This window comes from Curcuma longa, chromosome 1 (assembly GCF_044706935.1).
Source record: "Curcuma longa cultivar G26 ecotype Majalengka, Jawa Barat chromosome 1, ITB_CL_G26_1.1, whole genome shotgun sequence".
NCBI lineage: Eukaryota > Viridiplantae > Streptophyta > Magnoliopsida > Zingiberales > Zingiberaceae > Curcuma > Curcuma longa.
The window spans coordinates 5,862,296-5,886,744 of NC_133861.1; the positions used below are offsets into that span (position 1 = coordinate 5,862,296).

Here is a 24,449-nt window from a genome sequence, read left to right on the forward strand (position 1 = left end):
TAGTATACATGTGCCTATTTGGTTGTTAATTAATTATAGGATATAATTATTTAGCAAATCGATTATTTAGCTTTTAGTTGCGATTAGTTAGTTTTATTAGAGTGATCTGTACGTTTTTTTATGCAACTGGGGTCAAGATGAATTAAGTTGATCGAGCTTGATTGATTAAGCTCGAGAAGACTCGATTGGGTTTAGATGTTTGATTAATATATTAATTGGTTGAAGAAGAATTAAATAGGTTAAAATTGATTAGAGATTTGATTAGAAGTGGAAAAGTCCAATAGAAAATTGGTACCAGATGGGAAGTCGAAGTGAAAGATGAGATGGTTGAATTGGAGATGATGGAAGTTCAAGTGTATTATAAAGGTTCGATTGATATGAATATAGAAGTAAAATAGGAATTCAATCTTGAAAATATTAATATAGAGTTAGCAATTATTGGTAAATCTTAAAATTTTAATTTGGGAAGAAATAAGGTGTTTATGTTAGTACCGATGGAATCAAAATATCTTCACAATAGTATGATATTGTCCACTTTGGATCTAAACTCTCATGGCTTTGTTTTTGAGCTTTCCCCAAAAAGCCTCCTACCAATGGAGATACTTTCCATCCTTTTAACCTCATGATCTTTGCCCCTCGGTCCACCCGACCTACTAGGACTTCCCACTTAGTCGTAGTTAGGACTTTTTGCTCCTCAGTCCACCTGACCTACTAGGACTTCCACTTAATCGTAATTAGGATTTTTTGTCCCTCGGTCCATCCGACCTACTAGCACTTCCCACCTAGTCGTAGTTAGGATTTTTTTTGCCCCTCGGTCCATCCGATCTACTAGGACTTCCTACCTAATCGTAACTAGCTAGGACTTTTTGCCTCTCGGTCCATCCGACCTACTAGGACTTCCCACCTAATCGTAACTAGGACTTTTTGCCCCTCGGTCCACCCGACCTACTAGGACTTCCCACTTAGTCGTAGTTAGGATTTTTTTTTGCCCCTTGGTCCACCCGACCTACTAGGACTTCCTATCTAATCGTAACTAGGACTTTTTGCCCCTCGGTCCACCCGATCTACTAGGACTTCTCACCTGGTATCTGGTCCTCTTGATTCAGACACGGGAGCACCTACTTCCTTTGTTTAAGGTTTAAACCACATGGTTAGATCTGAATCATGGCTCATCCGACGGTTAGTCCGGTAAAAAGCGATCTCGCTCTGATACCACTTGTTAGTACCGATAGAATCAAAATATCTCCACAATGGTATGATATTGTCCACTTTGGGCCTAAACCCTCATGACTTTGTTCTTGAGCTTTCTCAAAAGGTCTCATACCAATGGAGATATTTTTCATCATTTTAATTTCATGATCTTTTCCAAATATTTTAGATGTTGAACTATGTTTGTACCATTGCAACTCAACAGTTTGCTCCTAGCAATAGCAATTGATTGGTAGGTCATGGTTAGTGAATAAAAAATTTTTAAATTAATTGACCAATTCGATTGGAAATAAATAATTAATTGGTATGGCTCAACAATCAATTGATAAAGTAAAAAAAAATTATGTAGATGTCAATTGACGAACTATAGAGAAACAATTAATTGGTAAAAATAAATAATTAATTAGTATGTGAAAATCAGTTTGAATGCAACATTATAAAAAGGGATTTTGAGATTATTTGAAAGTGTCGATTTTTGAAGATTTGATTACGAAGTATTGATGCATTTTCAAATCAATAAAGAGGTATTATAAAATAATGAACAATGATCAAAAGTGAGATTTTTATAAATTTATTTGTATTTACTTTTATGTATTTGTTTTCTTATTAAATTAGTTGTGAAAGAGTTGTAAGAGATTTTTTTATCTTAAAAAGATATCTGGGAAAGAAAAAAATAATGAGAATAGTCATTAGGATTAGTCATTTTAGGAAGCAGTGAATCAAATAAAATTTAGTAGTTGTGCATGTAATATGGATTTTTTATTAAGTTTTCATTGTGCATGCAAACGATAAATACGAAATTAAAACAAAGTGATTGAAGTTATTCACTCTTTTCTAACTGTCTCAATCATTTATTTAAATCATCAGGCTCAAAAAAATATTTGGGGTTTTAATTTTTTTTTTAAATGTAATATTAATTAAAATTTTACATTAAATTTTAATAATAATTTTTTTTTGATAAAATGGTTAAATTATTTAATTTTTTTGAGATATTATCTAATGTAAATAAAATGTTATTAATTTTAATTTATTTTTGTTGAAAAAATTATATTAATAAATATTGTCAAACTATTATATAATTAAACTATTTATGTGTTTAGGGAATAATTTATTTTGAGTGTTATCTATTTTTAATCTTAAATTTATTATTATTTTTTTAAAAAATAATTCTGAAAATAAATCATCAATATTTGTTAAAAAGTTTTTAATATTTAACTATTTTAAAGAAAATTATCTCTAAATAATTTTAAATTTTCTATATCATATAAAAAATTAAAATCATTTTCATATATTTTAAATTGATTAAATTTATTTTGAAATGGAAAAAAGATAATCAATAATATAATGAAAATAAATAATTTTAAATGATTTTTTAAAATCTCATCTCATTGTTTTCATTCTTATCAAATTTTTTATTTATTTTAATTATATATTTTTCATAAAATTTTTATTTTATATTTGTTCCATTTGTAATCTCTTTAATAGAAATTATAATAGGGTGAATTTATTTTTTCTAATAGTTGAAAAAATAAAAATTTTCAACGGATAACAATACTCATATCTTTATATTGTGAATATTTATTAACCGTATTAATTATAAATAATATATCATATCAAATAATAATATCAATTAAAATTTAAAATTTTCATTCTCATATATTATTAAAAATCATTTTACTTTTTTACATTAGTTTTTGTAAATTGATATTTTATTACTTTAACATTTTCATAATAACATTTTCAACGTATTGGTGACAATGATTTACGAGTTAAACTAAAAACATGATTTTATAAAAAAAAATTATTTTTTATAAATGAAAAAATTATGAATATATATGTTATGTCAGGTCAAAAAATATTATAATACTAGAATAATAATTATTTAAAAGTACTAATTAAGATTATGATAACTATATAATATATAAAAAATTATAGAATTCATATCTAATAATATTTTTTATACGCCTTATTATTTATCTTTTATATTAGATTCATCTCAAATTATTTTATTATACTAGTAAATATATTAAAAAAGACTTTTTGCTAATCTATCAACCACTTTTAAAAGTATAATTGATGTATCATCAATTTTTTTTATTTTGATAGTTTTTTAATTTTTTGAAATGTAATATTACTTAAAATTTATAATAATTTTTTAATTGATAAAGTTGTTAAATTATTTAAATTTTTTTGAGATATTATCTAATGTAAATAAAATTTTATTAATTTTACTTTTTTGAAGAAATTATATTAATAAATATTGTCAACTATTATATAAGCTATTTATGTGATCAGGAAATAATTTATTTTGAGTGTTATTTTTAATTTTGAATTTATTATTATTTTGAGTGCTATATAATATAACATTTTTAATTTTTTAAAATGTGCTTCATGAGGTACTCCCTCTCCGCCGCCGCAAAAACTCTGGGATTCTCGGGTGGCAGCTCTCAAATCCGCCACGGCGCCACCAGCGACGTCACCGAGGTTGTGAATCCTCCGGTAGCTGCGTTTCGGCCCCCGCACGAGTTCCTGTTCTCGGCGGGCGTTACCTGGTCGAAAAGGGGATGCTGTCGATCGTACCGTAGGCGCGGGACCGCAACGGCAAATCCGGTCTTCGGCAGTGGAGAAGCAAGCGAGGCAGTCGGAGGCGGAGAGGTAACCGAAACACTGGAGAGAGGAGTTGCTGCCAGAGATGGAGGAGCAGAGAGATCGGCGAGGGTGTCGTTGAAAGTTGCGGCGAAGGCGGAGCGTTGGTGACGAGGTATGAGCTGCAGCCGTTTCGAAGGAAATTGGTCTGGGGTCACCGACGGTAACACGACTCCATAGTGGAAGCATCACGAACCCAAGAGCGGATCTCACGATGCGGATCGGGTCACCGTACTGGTAGAGAAGATTGGCCTTCATTCCATGAACACGATGACGAAGTTGTGGATTAATAATGCTTTATTACTGTCATTAATTTGTAATAAATATGAAGTCTTATTCGGTCAACAACGATGTAACATCACGTGGAAAACTCTCTTATCCCTCTTTACTTGAAAAATATGAATTTAAATATTTTTTTTAAAAAAAGAGAAATAGTTTTTTTTTGGCGTGGTTTTTAATCTGGACGTCATTAATTCGGCATGGACTATGATATCGAATTTAATAGTCCAGTCGATCCAACCGACTGAATTAATCCACATAATATATATACATATATAATTAATTTATTACAAATTAACTCAGCACTCATAGTTGAAATTTATGTTTTTATCTAACTTTTTTTCAATCGAATTGGTCAATAAATTTTGTGTAATTAAGATTCTTAAAACATGAAAAAGATAGAGAGATGACACAATACCCTACAAGTGGTCAGTTTATGCCTTGAAAATCTAGGTATTCAACTTCATTTGATTAATAAACTTTTCACTCGATTAATCTTAAAGGTAGATTTTATTTACTGGGTAAATTCGAAACACGATTTATACATACTCAGGCCAACCTCTAGAATACTCATATTTAAGATTCGAACTTTGAATATTGAGTATTTTATTTATTAGGTTCATTTGATATCTTATGAAATGCTTAGTTGTCTAGATTTCCTCTATCTTTCCTTTTGTATATTTAGGTGCAATAAAACAAAATAAAATCATAAGAGTTGCACCAAATTTGATTAATCTGCTTTACTTTTATGTTCAATATTCTTCCTCAAGATCACTGCTTCAACCTATTTTATATGATAGTAGAAGAAATTTATTCTAGTTATAATGATTCATCCTATAACCGGAAGCCAAAACAAAAAATCATCCATGCAAGCCATATTTCTCTTGGTATAAGGCAGTTTATTGAATGCAAGAGTTATCTTAACATTACCTTTCTAAGGAAAATACAGTTCTTAGCTCACATAAAGCATATATTAATCTTCAATCTTAAATATACAAATCAAAATGTGAAACTATATGCAGATCGTAAAATATGCTTTACTTCACAGAATATTTATTACTACTTGTGGAACATCAACGAGCAGAAACTTGAGAAACTGAAACAGTTGCATGCGAGGTAGAAGAAGATGAGACAATGGAGCAGGATGTATCTCCATGAACTCTGCTTGTGGCATCAATGAAGGTTGGTCTTGGCCGGCTCAAGAGCACTACTATCACCTTGGGACAGCAACATAACAACAATCTCAGACATGGTCGGCCTCGCAGCAGCAGCAGACTGTGTGCAGAGAAGAGCTATTTTAATGATCCTTTTCACTTCCTCTAGAAGAAACTCACTAGGATCTAAGCGTCTTTGTCCACCAGCTCGATCAACTGATCGCGTTCGTATAGTTTCCAAACCTGTCTCGGAAAAGATATATAGGCAAAGACATATACCGGCCAGTTATTGTAAGTTGTAAGACTAGTTCGGTTGTGTTTCTGTGTTATTTGTTATCGTAAAAGTTCATACTTGAGATCACATAAAGGTTATTGTGATTACCCATTCAAGGAGATACTGAGTGTCAGGCTCAAGTTTCACATCATTGCTTTTCCGGCCACTTATTATTTCAAGAACAACTACTCCGAAGCTGTATGTATCGACCTTTACAGAAAGTTGCCCATGAATTGCATACTCAGGTGCTGTATATCCCCTACACGATACGACAGTATTGAGAATTTGAAACAAATAGTTACAAATATCGTGGTCGATACATTATCAAGGAAACAAGCATGTCAGCACTACTCTGTAAAGAAAGACTTACAAAGTGCCAGCAAACTTAGTGCTGAGGTGACTCTTGTCGTCTGGCAGAAGGCGTGCTAGGCCAAAATCTGCAATTCTTGGCTGCAAGTCATCATCAAGCAAAATGTTGCTACACTTTATATCACGATGTATGATACAAACGTGGAATTCCTGATGCAGGTAAGAAAGACCACAAGCCATGCCGACGATTATGGAGAATCTCTGTTTCCAGTTGAGGAATCCATGCCTGTCACCTGTAGAATGATTTTCAAACTTAACACCAATTTCTCCAAGGCTAGATGCACTGCCAACATTCAGGTATTTGATTACATATTGATAAACTAAGACTCACTACAAAAAAAAAGCCACTTAGCGACGGAATTATTCCGTCGCTAATCCGTCTCTAATCGAGATTAGCGACGGATTAGAGACGGAAAAACGCCGACGCGAAAAATTTGGTCGCTGACGTCACTTTAGCGACGGAAATTTAAATTCCGTCGCTAATTAATTAGCGACGGACTTTATAATTCCGTCTCAAAAAGAATAGCGACGGAATTTAATTTCCGTCTCTAAATTTAGAGACGGAAATTTAAATTCCGGTCGTTTTAGAGACGGAAATTAAATTTAGAGACGGAAATTTAAAAAGTCCGTCGCTAAATAGCGACGGATTTTTAAAAATCCGTCTCTAGTTAGCGACGGACATTTAAATCTCCGTCTCTATTTAGAGACGGAAATTTAAAAGTCCGTCGCTAAATAGCGACGGATTTTTAAAAATCCGTCTCTAAATAGAGACGGAGATTTAAAATTCCGTCTCTATTTAGAGACGGAATTTTAAATGTCCGTCTCTATTGTCCACACCCATTAGCTGTATCATTAGCTCTATTTAGAGACGGAGACTTATAAATGTCCGTCGCTAGATTTTAATGATTTTTTAAAATTCTTTACCTGTATCATATTTAGAGTCCTGTTTACAATCTGAATAATAACATATCATAATTAAAATTTAAAATAAACACTGCATCACATATCTAAACTCTGCATCACATATCAAAATACTGTTTACAATTTGAGCAATACGACACTGGTTCACATATCAAAATTCCGATATCGTACTACAAATTTCATCAATACATAATACTTAATACTGTATCATATGTCTAAATACAATGCTACCAAAATATTATATATCTAAGCATCGCCAGCCTTGACCTTGCCGCAGTCCTTGCAACTCCAAATCCCAACTGCTTTTCTTTTCACCACAAACTGTAAAACCAATATCACATATCTTCAATATAGATTGTATCAATATAGAGAATCATAAAATGTAGAGACAATTGCTTCATTCAACAACATTCTGCAGCATACTGGAAATGCATTCAACAATAAAAAGATTGGGTTTGTAGAGGTGCAATGACGAAAAAGATGCATACTGGAAATGCAATTCATAAAATGAGAAGAATACATTCTGCAATGAAAAAGAAGACCTAGTAAATAACAAGGAATTTCAAGTTGTTGGAGGTTTACATTCTGCAGCATTGGAAGCCCACGTTGTTGGAGGTTTACCAACAAAGAAGAATACATTCTGCTTGAGTGATTAAAATTTTTAATCAGAATGCAAGTGGAACAGAAACGAAAATCAATGAATTTCTGAGTCATACAATAACAATGATTCCCATCGCATGAACAAATACCAAAGGCCAAGCACATAAAGGGCATTAAGTATAAAACATGCATCCTGGGTGATAATAGGATGATTGGCACCAATATTAGCACAATTAATTGTGCTAAGCAAGTGATTCCAAAGAAGTGAGATGGTTTGACAACTTCACAGTTCACGGATTTTACATCACTTTAATTTGTGCAGAACTAAGAATTGTGGGAAATGCAAGATGAGAAGAGCTGAGGACAGCAACTTGATGGTGTTGCATGCTCGCTGATAATGTTTATTTCTACCTGCATCTCTGCAGTTTTCTTATGGTACAGATAAAAAGCTGAAGTACAATGCCAAAAACCATTGAAAAGACCACTTTGCCAACAGGCAGCTCCAGTACTTTTTGCTCCAGATTCAGGAACAAACAATGTACATCAAATTTGAATTTCGAAGGAAATATGGAAGAATCCCAGTACTTTTTGGATAAAACATAAATATATCAACGATCATGGAAATGAGGGTATAGTTAATTACATCCTATTTCAAGTAGCAGTGAGATCAACAATCATGGCAATGATTCTCAAAAGATGAAAATTAATTTTCTTCTCTTAGAACTAGAAAATGATGCAGATATGGAAGAATAACCGGAGGAAAACAAGGAAACCTAGATTAAATTAAGTTTATCAAAGATGAAGATTTTCTTCTCTAGAAACTAAAATGGTTGGAATATGGACTAACCTGAGCAATTTTGGTTCCTCTTTTCCGGATGCATCAGATTCAAGTAGATAAGTTCTGCTTTCTGCTTGTCCTTAGAACAGGAAACGAGAAGATAAGTACGAGGGATCAATCTACTCAACGATGGCGAGATCAAAGTTGAGATCAATGGATGAGCACAGGAGAAGATAAGTACCTGCAAATGCAAAGCCGCCAAAAGAAGCCGATGAAGTAGTCAATCAGGAAATGCCTCCAGATACTCGCGCGAGCTAGGGTTCGGAGCTAGGAAGGGAGGCTTCGCCGGAGCTAGGGTTCGGAGATAGGGAGGGAACCTTCGCCGGAGGACAATGCCGCTGGGGTTCGGCGGAGGAGAGGAATTCGCCGGAGAAGATCTGTCGCGCGGGAGCTCAGTTGGACGGACAACGCGCGGAGCTCTTGGCGTCGGAGAACGGAGAGAGAGGGCGTCGGGAGGAGAGTTCGCCGGAGGAGGAGAGGGCGCCGGGAGGAAGAAGTTCGCCGGAGAGGAAGAGGACGAGGGGGAGAAAATCGCGCGAGAGAGACGAGGGGGAGAAAATCGCGCGGAGGAGAGGAGAAGATTTCGCGTAGGAGGGAAAAAAAAGGCGGCGGCGGAACCCTAATAGCGACAATAGCGACGGAAAATTTCTTCCGTCTCTATTTAGCGACGGAATTTTAATTCCGTCGCTAATTTAGAGACGGAATTAAAATTCCGTCGCTAATTTTTAATTTATGATAATTTATAAAATTTAGAAAATCGAAAATTTAGCGACGGAATAATAATTCCGTCTCTATTTTGTCTCTATTTAGAGACGGAAATTTATATTCCGTCGCTAGAGAGACGGAATTAGAGACGGAATTAATATTCCGTCTCTAAATTCTCGATTAGCGACGGAATATAATTCCGTCGCTAATTCCGTCTCTATTCAGTGGTTTTTTTGTGGTGTCAGAAGAGATTTTTGATGCATGCTAAAGAGACCGAATATAGGGTTTAAGTTATGAAACTCACATTTATGATTTGGCATGAGAAGCAGGATAATGAAAGAAGTTGGGCTAATGAGTTAGCATAACTTAAACATATTGTCAAATATCAAAAAAGAAAAAATTGTTAGTGCAATCAACCTTAGGTCAAGGTTGACCAAACTCGGTTTAACTCAAGTTTAGATTTTGATGTTTGATCAATATATTGGTTAGGTGTCTGAATACTTGATGGTGGGAAGTTCTATGGGTTGATCGACACTTGGCACGAGACGAAAAGTACGGTGGAAAGTCCAAGTGAATTATGGAGGACCAGACACTTGGCACGAGACGAAAAGTCCAAGTAGGTTATGGAGAACCAGTGAAATAGAAAGTCTAAGTAGGCAGGTTTGACATTTGATGATTCAGAAGTCTAATATGAAAGTTAGCAAGAGAAAAGTCCAACTGGGTCAAGGTTGACCAGACACTTGGTGAGATGAAATCCTAGCAGGTCAAGGTTAATCGGAGCTAGGCAACTACGAAATCCTGGTAGGTTGATGTCAACTGGATAATAGGCAATAGAAAGTTTTGGTGGTCAAGGTTAAGCAATGAGAAAGTTCTAGTGGTCAAGGTTGATCGAATGTCAAGCAACGATGAAATCCTGGCAGGTCAAGGTTAACCAGATGCTAGGGAATGGAACGTCTTGACAGGTCAAGGATGATTGAATGTCATGCAAAGGAAGTCCGGAAATGACAAGCAAATTTTTGAAGGTCATAACTTTTGACTCGGATGCCAGAACAAGACGATCTTTATGCGAAACGAAGCTTGTTCAGAGATGTATCTTATTACTCAAATTGATTCGATTGATTATGTATATTAATCAATTGATTTGGATCAGAAATGAATAGAAGTAAATCGATTTGACTGATTAGGATAATCAGTCGACTAGTTCTATTTCAGAAGCATACAGAAGTGAATCGATTCGACTGATTGGCAAATTAATTCAATTAATATTTGAAAAATTGATAAAATTAGATAGATTTTAGAAAGTTCAAAAGTCATTATTTGGTCACTGACCAAATCAATTGATTGGTAGAGGATATCAGTCGACTAATAAGTGGAAATCAACCCTAACAACAACTGTATAAGTAGGATTTCACTTGAAATAGAAGGAGTCAATTCTTAAGGGTTGAGGATGAAGTATTGCTGCATTTCCAGACCAACAAGAAGTTATTCCAAACAACAAGAAAGCATCCAAAGCAAGATCTTATTTGTAAAGGTATTTTTGCTTTAATTTGTATTTGTATTCTTGTTGTATTGTCGTGTTCTTGTAAGAACAATCTTATGAGAGCTCCAGAAGGTATCTGAAAAGGAGGAGTTTATAGTGGAGATAGATAGCTCAGAGTAGACCCTTGGATTAGTTATCTTAAGGAGACGGATACCAAGTAAAATTTCAGACTTGTGTATGTGGAGTCACATTTGAATCAAGATTTCTGCTGCGCATTCAAACGATGAGCATAAGATCAAGATGAGAAGTGATCGGAGCTATCACCCTCTTCTAGCTCGCATAGGTCCTGACAATTGGTATCAGACTCATGGTCTATGTGGAGCCATGTGAGGACTCTCAGGAAAAATGAAAGAGATAGGGAAGGCCTGGACCATGGAAATAATAGTAGGGGGCTCCTAGTAAAATCCATGATAATCTCTCGAGACAGGTAAGTTCTAGTAGGTCAGTTAGACCAGATACTAGACAGTCTTAATAGACCAAGAGAACCAAACATCGTGGCAAGGAGGCCTGGTGGGTCAAGAGATCAGACATCAAGCTGACCTTGATTGGTGTATGGTGGTCCTTCATTTGAGAGGAGAATTGTTAGGATTACAATCAAAGTCCCATGTTGGAAATACATGAAAAACATCATGAGTTTATAAGATAGAAGATATCTCTATTGGTATGAGACCTTTTGGGTTGAGCTTGAGTCCAAAAATAAAATCATGAGGACTTAGCCTGAAAGTGGACAATATCATCGTGACCCACTTGGATTTCTCATCATGTCAATTCTCTATTGGACTTTCGATCACCAAATGTCCAGTCAATCGTGATCCACTTAGATTTTTCTTACTAACTCTCTGTTGGACTTCGGATCACCAAGTGTCTGATCAACTATGATTCACTTAGACTTTCCTCTTTGTGCCAAGTGTCCGATCATTATGACCCACTTGGACTTTTTGTCTCATGCCAAATGTTTGGTCTTTCATAACCCACTTGAACTTTTCATCTTATGCAAAGTGTCCGGTCAACTTTGACCTATTTGGATTTTTCGTCTTTGTATCAAGTGTCTGATCCTCCATGATTTACTTGGACTTTTTATCTCATATTAAGTATTCGGTCCTCCATAACCTACTTAGACTTTTCGTTTCATGCCAAGTGCCCGGTCAATTTTGACCTACTTAAACTTTTCATCTTTATGTCAAGTGTCCGATCTTCCATGACCTACTTAAATTTTTTATCTCATGTCAAATGTCTTATTAACTTTGACATATAACTGGCCTATTAATCACATATCAAAATTCAAACTCGAATCAATTTGAGCTTATCAAACTCATCAACTTTGATGTAAGATCAATTGCATCAACAAGAGCAAGATCCATCAAACACTTTTTAACAATAACTTGCCCTTATAGATCCATCAAACGCTTTGAACAATAACTTGCCCTTATAAATAATTAAGTTCAACATAATGACATATTTATATTAGAGTAATATAGAATTATTAACCACTTTTTAACAAAAAGTACCGAATGACTTCTATACAGTGAAAAATAACAATTGACAATATACGTGAAGCCCTGTGATTCCAAAGAAGATATTCATATTGAAATATTTCTTATTCCATTGATAAACATTCATCAAACATTTTTAGATAAAAACATTTGACAATCTATATGCAACAAAAAAATGTTAATTAAACTCTATGCAGACACTTAAAAACTCGATAAAGATATTCACGCCATAGAATATTTTTAGGTAAAAGCATTTAATAACCTGCCCATCTAGGCATAAGTCCGATCGATTTAGTTGTGTTAGGGTTCAAATCTTTTTTTGTTACAAAAAATTAAAATTAAACAAAATAAAAAATATTTTTTATGATTTATTATAAAATTTTAAAATAATTTTTTTATTTGTAGAATTTTTTATTTTTAAATTTTTTATATTTTTATATTGAGCCAAGCTGAGGACATAGCCATGCTTGGCCTGACTCAATACAACCCAAGTTGTCACATATAATTTTAAAAATTTTTAAAATAAAATTGAGTTAAGTCAAATTAAATTATTTTATCTCCAAAATATGTAACATCAGATAAATATATTAAATAATATAATATAAACAAAGTTTAGATTTATTATTTTTAAATAAAATATATGCATTTATAAAAAAACATCTATTAAATAATTTTATAAATGTTTTAAATTATTTACAACATCATGTTATTTTTTATTCATTTCAATATTCAATAAAAATCATCCTATGTTAGTATAGTCGTCAATTTAAGTTGGATCCACCGGGTTGACCTATTCTACCAAGCAATTTAGATGAGTTAATTTGAAATTTTATCAACCCATTTTAAGATAGATTCAGATGGATTGACCCGCTTATGTCCGCTAGCTCATGGTGGACTTGAGTTGATTGAGAAAGTTTATTTATTTATTTTAAATTTTAAAATTAAAATAGAAAACTTAATTAATTAGTGGGTTTGATCTGTTTAAATTAAAATTTAAACTTAAAAATTACAAGTTTAAAAATATTAACTTGATCAATTTAAATTACAATCTAAATTTAAAATTTTTAATATTTTTTTTTTTTTATTTTTAAATAGATCCATGAGTTGGTCTGCTTAATCCGCAATCCGCCTTAAATTGGATTGGGTTGAAGATTTTCAACCCGTCAAGTTGGTGGGCTGATTCGTCCCATCCTATTATATGATAAATTTTTAGTAGATTGATCTAATTAATCTGTTTTTTTTTTCTATTTAAAGGCCCATTATTAATTTATAGATGGAATTCCGGAGGAATAATTTCTTAAGAATAAATCTTTCCTATTTAGTTATCATAATTTATCTCCTTTTAAAGCGATTTGTGGAGCGACATTGATAGACACTTGGATGAATGTTATCGTCTTTTGCCACATTTTATGATTGGAAAATTTCATTCCAACCCTCATATTTAGAATTAATCCCGAACTTGCCTAGAAACTGGAACTGACTCCGATCTATCACGCGATTCAGAGGCTGGTTGAAGAGGTTATCGCACAGACGTCACCGGCTGAACTGGCTTTGGTTGTCCCCCAATCCTTTCTTCTGCGTCTCGGTAACTCCCACAACGCCAATCTCTCCCTTTTTCTCCATCTCGTTGCTTCCCTCATATTTTGCTTCCCGACGGTCTCCTTTCTGAAGGTAAAAATATCTCCTTTCGTGTTTTCTCGATTTATTCGAAGCATCTCGTATGGGTTGGATCTGTTTTTTCGATTCATTTTCTTTGAGGATTTTTCATTGACGACGGTTGAAGATTGCTTTTTGGGATTTAGAGTAGTTGGGGAATTAGGTTTTTCTTTCTTTCTTTTTTTGTTTCAAAAACGAAGTAAACGTGATTTGGAGATCCGTACATAGCATTAATTACGAGGTTATGTATTTCAGGAAAAAAAATTCATCTTTTATCTTTTATTTCTTCTTCAGATTTTGGATCATGTCAATTTAATTTCGAGGAATCAACTTGAATCCTTTTATGTAAAGAAACCAAATTGAATGGAAGAGAAACGGTTGCTCACTTCTTATTTGGTTTTCCGTCGTCTGTGCAGGATTAACAATCAAAATCTCATTTTGATTTTGATCTTATCACAAAGTGTTTCTTCATGTTGTTTTTCATTCTTTGTTTAGCTTCATTTGAATAGGTTTAACAATTAAACCTCATTTTCATCTTGACCTTATTGTATAGTCTTTCTCACTGTGTTACCGGTTTCATTTGGGTAGATTCTATCAACTGCCTTCAACTCAAATAATATTTTTCAGAATTTCAAGTGAACATTTGGTTTTGGAATGGCGGATAATGAGAAGGTAGGAGAGGGTACTTCCCGTGGAGCTGACTGGGAAGTTGTATCCCTGACAGCATCTGCTTATGCTGCTGCACCTGGTCCCCAGGAGGTTGACCCTTCTGATGAAAGTAAAGTAATGGAGAGCGAGAGCATAAGTAAACCTGAGGCATCTGCTGCTGCATTATTCGTGTCTGGTCACTTTGTTTTTCCACCCAGTGAACATGAGAATCTCCCAATACAAACGGATACAAATGAGATCTCTGGTGGCCCAGAGGAAAATATTGGAAGCCCTGAAATGGTTGATGCTGATGATGCCATAGATCAGTTGCAAACTGAATCAAAAGATGACCTATATGGAGTTGAGTTTTTTGATGAGGGGAGTAAAGTTTCTGTGCATGAAATGGGATTGGAAGAGGTTAAGGGATCCCAAAGGTCTACATTGGTCGGATTGGAGCAGTTTATACTTGCTGATCCTGATTCTGTTGCTAGTCATTCTGAAATGCACAGAAGTGTCACCAAAATTGAGACTAGTGAATCTTTAGATGTGAATACAGATTCTTTTGAAGAGCACAAAATAGATGATGAAGATGAATCTGGTCGACCTGAGCTTCCTTCCCAAGCATGGTGGAAGGCACATGTAGCATCTGTGTATCGCCAGGCAAAGGAAGCTAATACATTCTGGTCTGTTGTAGTGGCTGCTGCTGTTGTTGGCATTATAGTTCTTGGGAGACGATGGCAACAGGATAAATGGAAGTTTACCATCACTGATGAGGTATGCTTGGTTCCATTGTGAAAATGTGCTATGAAGAAAACTAACTACTTTATTGCCATAAATACCAGCAAGGTTTTAAAATGTGTATATAGGTGGTATGTAGTTGGCTCACAACATAGTGCATATGATTCACAATTTGATAATTCATCAAACAATTTACAATAGGAACCTCGATTCAACAATCTTGCTGTAATATGACGATCAAATATTAATCAACAACTTAAAATATATGATATACAAGTCACATGCACAAATTAGTATCAAAAGTGTTTATCACTTATCAAACAAGTTTCAAGTTAACATTACTAAACTACCAGACAAGGTAACTTAGACCTTTTGGTGAACAAGTTCAAATGAACCGAATAAATTTTTTTCTCGAACTACATATGCAAATTGTATATGGCGTATGTGGTTGCTTTCTAGATCCACCTAGGTGATTGTATATATGACCTAGTTGTTTGCTTTTTAAAACCATGCATACTGCCTGTCCCTTTCTTAGTTATAGAGGATTCTGAAATAAAATTACATTAAGTTGCTCGTATAAATTCTTCTAATGTATATTCATGCTCATTACAATTAGGTTCTTTTTGATGAAACAAAGTGAATAAAGAAAGACAAAAATATATTTATATAAGCTCTAGAGAGAGTTGGTAATAATAAGTTATGATATGTTCAGGAAGTATAGATTTATTTTTAATATTTGATCAAATATGGTTAAGAAAGTTTTATACCCTATTTACAAGAGAAGAAAATTAAGAAAAAAAGGTGAAAAGTCAGAGAGAAAGTAGGGAAGTTAGTAGTGAGCATCATGTCTACTTAAGAAAAGTGAAGGGACAATATAGAAGTACAGAGATTAAATAAGTCCATTTTCTTCCAACTCAATTATCCCAATACTAGAAAGAAAAGTGAGGGAACATTAAAATCTTCCCTATCTTCCTATTTTGGTCATGTTGTCACCTTTATCTTGCAATTACAGCCCTCCTATGATTGCCCCTTCTGCCTCTTCATTATCTATTGACCACATGAATACTTCTGAGTCATTGTGTTGCCATCTTCCTCGATGCTCAAGCATGGTGGTGTTGGCATCCTTTCCACTTGTCAACGGCTTTGGTAAGGCAATGGCTTTCACCCACTGCTCTTAGCTTGAGAAGGTTGAAGTGAGGCTATTGCCAATGTCATATCAATTTACAGCAGAAACACCTTATCCCCTAATTGCATTTAGTAAGCACCTTATCCCTCATCTATACTTTTTACCCTTTAGCAAACACCCTCATTTTTATTCTCTCTCACAGATCTTGCAACCACTACTATTAATGATCTCCACCCTTGGCAACCCATCATAATCTCCACTACCCTCTCTAATCCATTCTCCTAGATAGTGTTGTCCTGTATCCTCTCTCTCTCTCAGTGTTGGTAACCCCATAAATTTCTTTATCTGGCATTCCTTCCTCCTTTATCCTTTTCACTTGTGGTTGAGTGAATTTGCTGTAGTCCTTCATCCTTGTTGTGCTGCTCCAATAACCACGTAATTATCCTTGTTGATCTGCTTGTGCATTGCCCTTGCTTGCTGCTAGGGGACTATAATTCCAGAACAATAGTCAATTATTGTCAAGGTTTAAAATCTTGCTTCAAGATGGTCTCATTCCTTGGTTAGAGCAAGATGTGCCAATGGCTGTAGTCCTAGTGTTGGTCCTTGTATTGAGCCTTGAAGGAAGAAAAGGGCGGGGAGGAGTACGTGATTGGTTGGAACCCTTGAGACCTTTCCCGCACCTATTGAAAGGTTTGTTGCACCTCATCGTTGTGGAGGAAACTTTTGATGGGTCTTGTTTTTGTAGAGGAAGGCTCATGGCCCACCTTGTGGAAGGCTCATGGCCCACCTTGGGAAGGTTTTGTTGTGCCTTGTCTTAGTAGAGGAAAGCCGGTTTAACTCGTCCTATGTGTCAATCCTTTGGCAGAGCCACAATGATATTGACACGTTAAAAATGATAAGTTTTTCTTGTGGCAATCAACATGGATGATTGTTTTAAACCATCACCATTGTGCACTATCATTTGGCTGCTAATGGATTAATATTTTGAACCATGACCATGTGCACTCCATTTCCTACAAAGTTCGTTGGACATGCTCTAGTGGTATTGAGACTACATACTCCCCACCATTCTTAGCAATAACCCGCAACACGTGGTGACCTGGTTTGAAATAGTCGCAAGAAGAGAAAAACTGTGATCTATGGACTGACCCATTTAATTATTTTATCATTTAAATCCAATTTATTATCCTTTGCATCTTAAAAAAAATTGTACTCATTCCCTTCTGTGTCCTTATATTGCACATCATTGTGTATTATTCTTCTTATTGTTGTCATAGTTATTATCATGACAATGATCATCATCATCTAAGTAGGTGCTTTTAAAATTGTCATACTCTATTGATAGTCTTGCACTGGCAGAATTTTGAAAAATATGATGAATAGTGCTGCCACCATCGATCTAAGCAACATTATTATTTGAGTGAGATTGGATCGTCTTGAAATTAAATCTTCCAATACTTATGATGGCCTTACATGTATGTTTGGGCTGCTTTTACATAGATTATTGCTCAATTTTGTAAGTTTGATACTCTATTGTTGAAGAGAGGAAGAACTATGAGAACATTGAGGAAGACCTCAAAAATAAGCAAGAACCTCTATCCCTATTGAATGTAATGAATTTGATCATGATTAGAATCATGATGACATGTTTATATGGGTCTTAACATTGTGAATTGACATATATCGAAACAATTGCAATAGATACATGCAATCATTAGGCAAATAATTATAATTAGTAAATTGTATGTCAACAACTGAAGAGTCAATAAATCCAATATAGGATAATATTTTTTTATTATTAAAAATCTTCCTAAACACCAACTGAAAATTTTCATCATGGGTCTTGTAGTATATTTTGAAGACTTCATGATGCTTACTCCTCAAGCTTGCTGATAAAATTAAACTTCAGTTCATTTTTCAATTTTGAGGATCTTATATCTTACCAAGAGTCTTTTGAACCTCCACTTGTGTTTGTTAATTTGTTTTAAGAAATGAGATACTAAATGTTGTGTTTATGCTTTCAAGCACGATCAAATGATTAAATCAAAAGGGTCTTAGAGAACCTCAATGAACTTATTCACGATATATCTCACTAATTTAAAGCTGAAACTGAAAGAAACACGTAGCATGAGTCTATGGAAAATACAAAATTATACTTGGAGGTAGTGGCAGGTCTAGGTAGAGCTCAAGGGGGACAGTTGCACCCACTGAGTTCATGAAAACTAAAGGATATAATTATTTCACTATTAATCTTTTATCAATAAATTTGGTGAGTATGTTCCAAGATGAGCACTATATTTCATAGTTATGTAAGTTGAATCAATTAAATTCAAAAATATGAACAGGAAAGTAAGACTAAAGTGTAAAGAATATAAAGTGTGATCCAACGGATTAGAGTTAGTTATAACTACTGATATAGTCTTGTGCATGGCTCAATGGAGGGATAAATTTCATCTAGGACATATAGAGGCTAGATTGTTTCTGGCTTTAATGCATTATTTTGGATGACATATGTATTAGAAATGTTTTCTAATACACAATGCTATCCTTGAGGTGAGCATGGCAAACCAGTACTCAATGGTATCATTGTCCAGTTGGAAAAAACATGGTAAAGATATGATAATACAAAATACCTTACAGGGTCATGATTATTCATGTCCTAGAATGATTATTAAGTTGTTTATGGATCAATATAGATTGCTCCGTGAAAGTCTTTTTTTCTTTTAAATGTTACTTCATCATTAAGCAAGCGTGAGCTTGCTGCAGCCTAAGGAGTTAGTAGGATTACTACTAGTATAATGGATGCTAATACCTATTCATTTCCCAATCTCTCTCGTGTAAATAAGCTCACTCATATATGTGAAAGTGCTAGACTTGGCTGTTGCTCCCAATCCTGTCTTGTATTTCACTGAACTTGAAGCCGTCTGCAGTCATTACTGCCTTGACTTACATCCTTATTGGTACAATACTTCTCTAGCTCACCAGAATGACACTGGGGACTAACTCACTTCTAATTCTAGCATGTGAATGTAACCTATATTGCAATCAGGAGGCATTATATTTTGACAAAAATATCTCCTAAGGGGTTCACTTCTGATCTTGTCGGTGCAGGTTGAACTCGTCAGTTATATTGTTGATGCAATTATGTGACTGTCTATTTTCATGTTTACATGTTAGTATGTTACATTCTATTCTCATGTTTGCATGATAGGCTTCACAATACCAGTACAATGTTTTAAGAAATTCAGCTAGTTTTTTTTATTATTATTCCCTTAAGTTCTTTGTCAGATGAGGGACATCAGTTGCTTGAGATTCTGTGTGTTACCGAATTTGAATCAATGAATCTATTTCTGTAGCTTCTTTTTCTTTGTCACAAACTAAAATTTTAATCACCTTTAACAGAAAATGAGCAGGATGCTGAGACCTGTTGGCCGGTTTAAGAATGTTCTGCTTGGTGGCCACCAGCCTAACAAAGGGACACGCTAAGATTCTCGTATCACTCAGGGAGGAGATGACGACGACAACAAGGACGAGAAAGAAGAAATAAGTTCATGTAGTTCATGAGGTGTACTTCTGGGAATAGGCACTTCAAGTGCCTCTGACTTACAAACTCAACAGTTTACCCCTATTCCTGTTAATTTTTATTGGGAATCTGTTTAATATGCTTTGGCTATATGTATGTGGATCTTCAGGATCATAACTTCATGCAATTATTTTCTGTGAGAACTATTGTACTCGCTGGAAATCTGTGTTCAGTATTTAAGAATATTATTCATGCTTGAGTTTGCAAATCATTTCTTAGTTTCAAAATCATATGCACAGAGAAAAACCGCACCACTTCATGTATTTTATGACATTGTTTTAGATAATTAATAAGGTATATTAGGTAATTAATATTCCGTCTTGGCAATCTTTGAGATAATGAAAGGGGCAAGGGTTCGAATCTTAGCGAAATCAAGCAATATCCTCTTTTGTCGTGATCCACTGTAGTTTTTCGATTTATTTTCTTCATAGATGATTGTGGGGCTAATCGTGTAAAATTGTTGGGGTGATAGATTTTTTTTTTTTTTTTTTGCAGAAGAGATAATGAAAGGGGACCTCCTAACCTCTTTAGATCGTTTAAGGTGTTTTGTAACAGGGTTATCTGATTGTATTCTTTAGTAAAAAAATTCAATAAAACTCAATAATGATATCCTATCAATTAAATAAATCTTGAGACTTTTTTTATTGCTCTATGAGTTCATATTCTATTTGAATAATGTGGTTCAGTTCTAAAAAAAAAATAGATATTAAATATATTAGGTGGGTTGTGTTCTTATAAAACAAAAATACATTTTTTTAAAAATAAAATTTTGAATTAAACAACAAACTAGTTGATTGCACTAAGTTGTATTATTGTTACATTACACATCATAAACATGATCATTAGTAGAATTCAATTTTCTTATAGATAAATATATTACTTGTCTTGACATAGGATTAATTTTTCAGCTGTTCAAAATAGAAATTATTAAAAGGGTTAATTTGACGAGCTTATATTTGAATTAACACCAACAATAATTATTATTAAAAAAATTAAACTCTTAATTAAATGATCTAATACTTATAGTATGAAGGAAGATTTTGATATTGGATGTGGATTCAATATGTATATTCAATAACTAGATTCATTAATATTAATGGGTTGTTAACGGGTTATGAACTTTTATAATGGATGGTGCTTGTTAGATGTACTTGATATATAAGGGAGAAATCAAGCTTGATTTTGGGCATGATGTTGAGATCTTGATTTTGACTCTTCTTCTTCCTTGACCAACTCTTCCCGATTTACCTTCCAAGCTTTGATCGCCACCTATTCTTGTAGAAGACTTCCACCTTTGCAGAAAAGAAGTCATACTGCAGTTTCTTAATGACTTTTACAATGGATTCAGATTAGCTTGCATTTGCCATTGACATTTGATTTCAAGTTTGCCTTATTGATAGACAATGGCGTAGCCAGGGGTGGTTGTACTGGGCTCCAGCCCATTGAGACCAAGCTTTGGTCACCACCTATTTAATTTATTGTTTAAAATCAAAAAAATTAAAATATTACTTTTGCAATGGATTGATTAGTCCAGAGTAGTTGTCATGATTTTGATTACGCCATTGTTGATAGAAGATAGCTAGATCCTTGAATAGATGCATCATTGATTAAGTTTGATTTATCATTAAGTACTTTCATTTATCACACACATAATCAAAGACCTATTTAAGGATGTACACCTCTACATTCTTGGAATTTCACTTAGTGATTTTTTAAATGGAAATTGTATTTTAATGGCCTAGTTGAACACTTTGAAAAGGATAAAATGATTTTCCTTGCCTTTGATAAGTTGTTCTTCAGAAATATATATATGGTTGCATGGGTTGTCTGATAGAGATATAAAATATGTCAATTATTTTAAAAAAATATTATGAAAAATATATGGGACTCAATTTAAATTTTCTGTTAAATTTCATTTGCAAATTGATAGCCAATCAAGAAGGTTAATCATAATCAACTGTGCAATTTCTCGATTTATGGTCATGGGATCGACCGTGTGGGGCCGCTAAGGTGACGGATTCCACCTTTTTACAAAGAAAGAATGTTAATCATAATTTAGAAAACTTATTAATGTATTTAGTAAGTGAAAAATTAACTATTTGGGGCTTCATCTTACCACTAGCTCAATTTACTTACAACCATTTGACAATTGTAAATAATAGAAGAATTTTTTAAAAAATTGTTATAAAAAGTTAATTAGAGTTTTTATTAGGATAAATTGAATCTTTATTTTATAAACAAACTTATTAACAAACTATAAAAAGAGTTAGAATTCTATGTCTAATATTATTTTTAATTTTCTTTTTTCTGAATAAGAATTGCTAACTTTTCTTTGAGTAAGGTAACATACCAAATGAATTCTCATATAGAATCACAACTAATGAGCTATTCTCTAATAATTATGGATATATTTATCTATTATCATGAGATCATCTACTGTATATATAACATAAGGTTGATATGCTATTTTAAATTAATATAACCATGGATATTCAATAGTTTCACGTCATATTTTATGATTGTCTCACATTATAATCGATTGTCATTGAAGAGTGATACTATTATGATCTTTTATTATAATTTGCTAATATATAAAAAATAACAAGATCCTAAATAAGGGAATACTTTCATTAATAATCATATAATTACAATTGCAATGATTCCCTTTATAATTCGATTATCTCTTGGGTACCACCATTGATGGAAAGGTCATTGCAAGACTAAATTCCTGAAATTGGAGTATAGGAATGATAAGAAGAAAAAAAAGAGAAAAGATAAATAAGAGAAAGTAAAGAAGAGATTAGTGTTCATTGTTATGTGGGACAATACGAATGTAGAGCCATTATTCAAAGAGCATACTCTAAATTTAATCATGCTCCAAGCCCTTATATTCATCAATAATGAGAATGGTACTTCAAGTGATGAAGAGGGAATCAATTCTAAGGAAAATAAATTTATCTTATGATGAATTTCTAGAATAGTAAATAAAGTTTCAAGGCAATCAACAGAAAACTAAAGTTAATTATGATTAAAGCAATTATAAATACCTAACTTGAGGTGAATTCTTTCCCTTCCGTGAATATTCTTTTCTTCTATTAGTGAATATGTATTGGTGTAATCAACCTCAGTCAAGGTTGATCAAGTTGATTAAGCTTGGTTTAACTCGAGTTGGAATTTTAATGTTTGATCAATGTTGGTTAGGTATCAAGTAGGTCCAGGTTGACCGAATACTTGATGGTGCAAAGTTCAAGTGAGTCATAAAGGATCAGACACTTGGCACGAGATGGGAAGTCCAAGTGGGTCATGGAGGATCAAACACTTGGCACGAAATGGAAAGTCCAAGTGGATCAAGGTTGATTGGACACTTAGGTGATCGGAAGTCCAATAAGAAAGTTGGCAAGAGAAAAGTCCAAGTGGGTCAAGATTGATCTGAACACTTGGTGATTTGAAGTCCTGACAGGTTAAGGTTAATTGGATGCTAGACAACAACGAAATCCTGGTAGGTTGAGGTCAATCAGATACTAGGCAACAAAGAAGTCCTGGGAAGTCAAGGTTGACTCGGATGCCAGGCAACGATGAAGTTCTGGCAAGTTAAGGCTGATCAAGGATGACTGGATGTCATGTAAATGAAGTCGAAAACGACATAGCAAACTTCTGAAGATCATAACTTTTGACTCGGATATTAGAATGAGACAATCTTTGGTGCAAAACGAAGTTCATTCAGAAATGTATCTTTTTACTTAAATTGATTCGACTGATTTTGTATATCAATCGACTATTTTGGATCAAAATCGAATAGAAGCAAATCGATTCAACTGATCAGAGTAATCAATCGACTGGTGTTATTTTAGAAGTGTATAAAAATGAATCGATTCGATTGATTGGCAAATCAGTCGTCTGATATTTGAAAATCAACAAAATAAGATAGATTTTAAAAGGTTCAGAAGTCGTTATTTGGTCGCTGACCAAATTAGTTGACTAGTAGAGGATATCAGTCGACTAATAAGCGAAAATTAACCCTAACATCAACTGTATAAGTAGGATTTCACTTGAAGGAGAAGAAGCCAATTCTTGGGGGTTTGAGGATGAAGTGCTGCTACATTTCCATACCAACAAGAGGCTATCCCAAATAATAAGAAATCATCCAAAGTAAGATCTCATAATTTGTAAAGGTATTTTTATTTTTATTTGTATTTGTATTCCTATTTCTTATTGTATTATTGTGTTCTTGTAAGAACAAACTTGTGAGAGGCTTCTCCGCCTCAGAAGGTATCTGAAAAGGAGTTCATAGTGGAGGTAGATAGCTTGGAGCGGGCCCTTGAATTAGTCACATTAAGGAGGCAGATACCAAGTAAAATCCAGGAGTTATGCATGTGGGAGTCACGTTTGGATCAAGGTTTCCGTTACGTATTCAAACAACAATCATAAGATCAAGACGAGAAATGATCGGAGCTATTCACCCCCTCTAACTCGCACGAGTCCTAACAAGTGGTATCAGAGTCAGACCACTCTTCATCGAACTAACCGCTGGAAGGAGTACGAAGCTAGAGAAAAAAGAAGAAGGTGTGAGTTTAAGCTCTTTGATAGCAACAAGTCATCCGATTGATTGTCGGAAGAAATCAACAATAAAGGGAGTTTGAATTTTGGAATGAATCCCCAAGATTGATTTA

The 24,449-nt window shown here is 34.0% G+C and overlaps 1 protein-coding gene, 1 long non-coding RNA gene and 1 pseudogene across 5 annotated transcripts; 1 reads left to right on the forward strand and 2 right to left on the reverse strand.

Annotated features, from left to right (window-relative positions):
* Positions 1-5,207: 5,207 nt before the first annotated feature.
* Positions 5,208-24,449, reverse strand: part of LOC141823132 (cysteine-rich receptor-like protein kinase 2) — a 22,825-nt pseudogene continuing 3,583 nt past the window's right edge.
* Positions 7,107-8,707, reverse strand: LOC141818746 (uncharacterized). Its single transcript, XR_012600998.1, has 3 exons — positions 8,472-8,707; positions 8,300-8,369; positions 7,107-7,173 (listed from the first exon to the last, which is right to left on the reverse strand). It is a non-coding gene; the product is annotated as an uncharacterized LOC141818746 (long non-coding RNA).
* On the forward strand, positions 13,509-19,990 carry LOC141833520 (ATG8-interacting protein 1-like). Of its 4 annotated transcripts, none has more exons than XM_074722529.1 (3): positions 13,509-13,613; positions 14,273-15,106; positions 19,599-19,990. In XM_074722529.1, the coding sequence occupies exons 2-3, from the start codon at positions 14,339-14,341 to the stop codon at positions 19,680-19,682; spliced, it is 852 nt and encodes a 283-aa protein (XP_074578630.1). In that variant the 5' UTR covers positions 13,509-13,613; positions 14,273-14,338; the 3' UTR covers positions 19,683-19,990. The 4 variants fall into 4 exon arrangements, with proteins under 4 accessions (XP_074578630.1, XP_074577443.1, XP_074577939.1 ...); XM_074721342.1 differs by having other exon boundaries at positions 13,521-13,699; XM_074721838.1 differs by having other exon boundaries at positions 13,521-13,699; positions 14,312-15,106.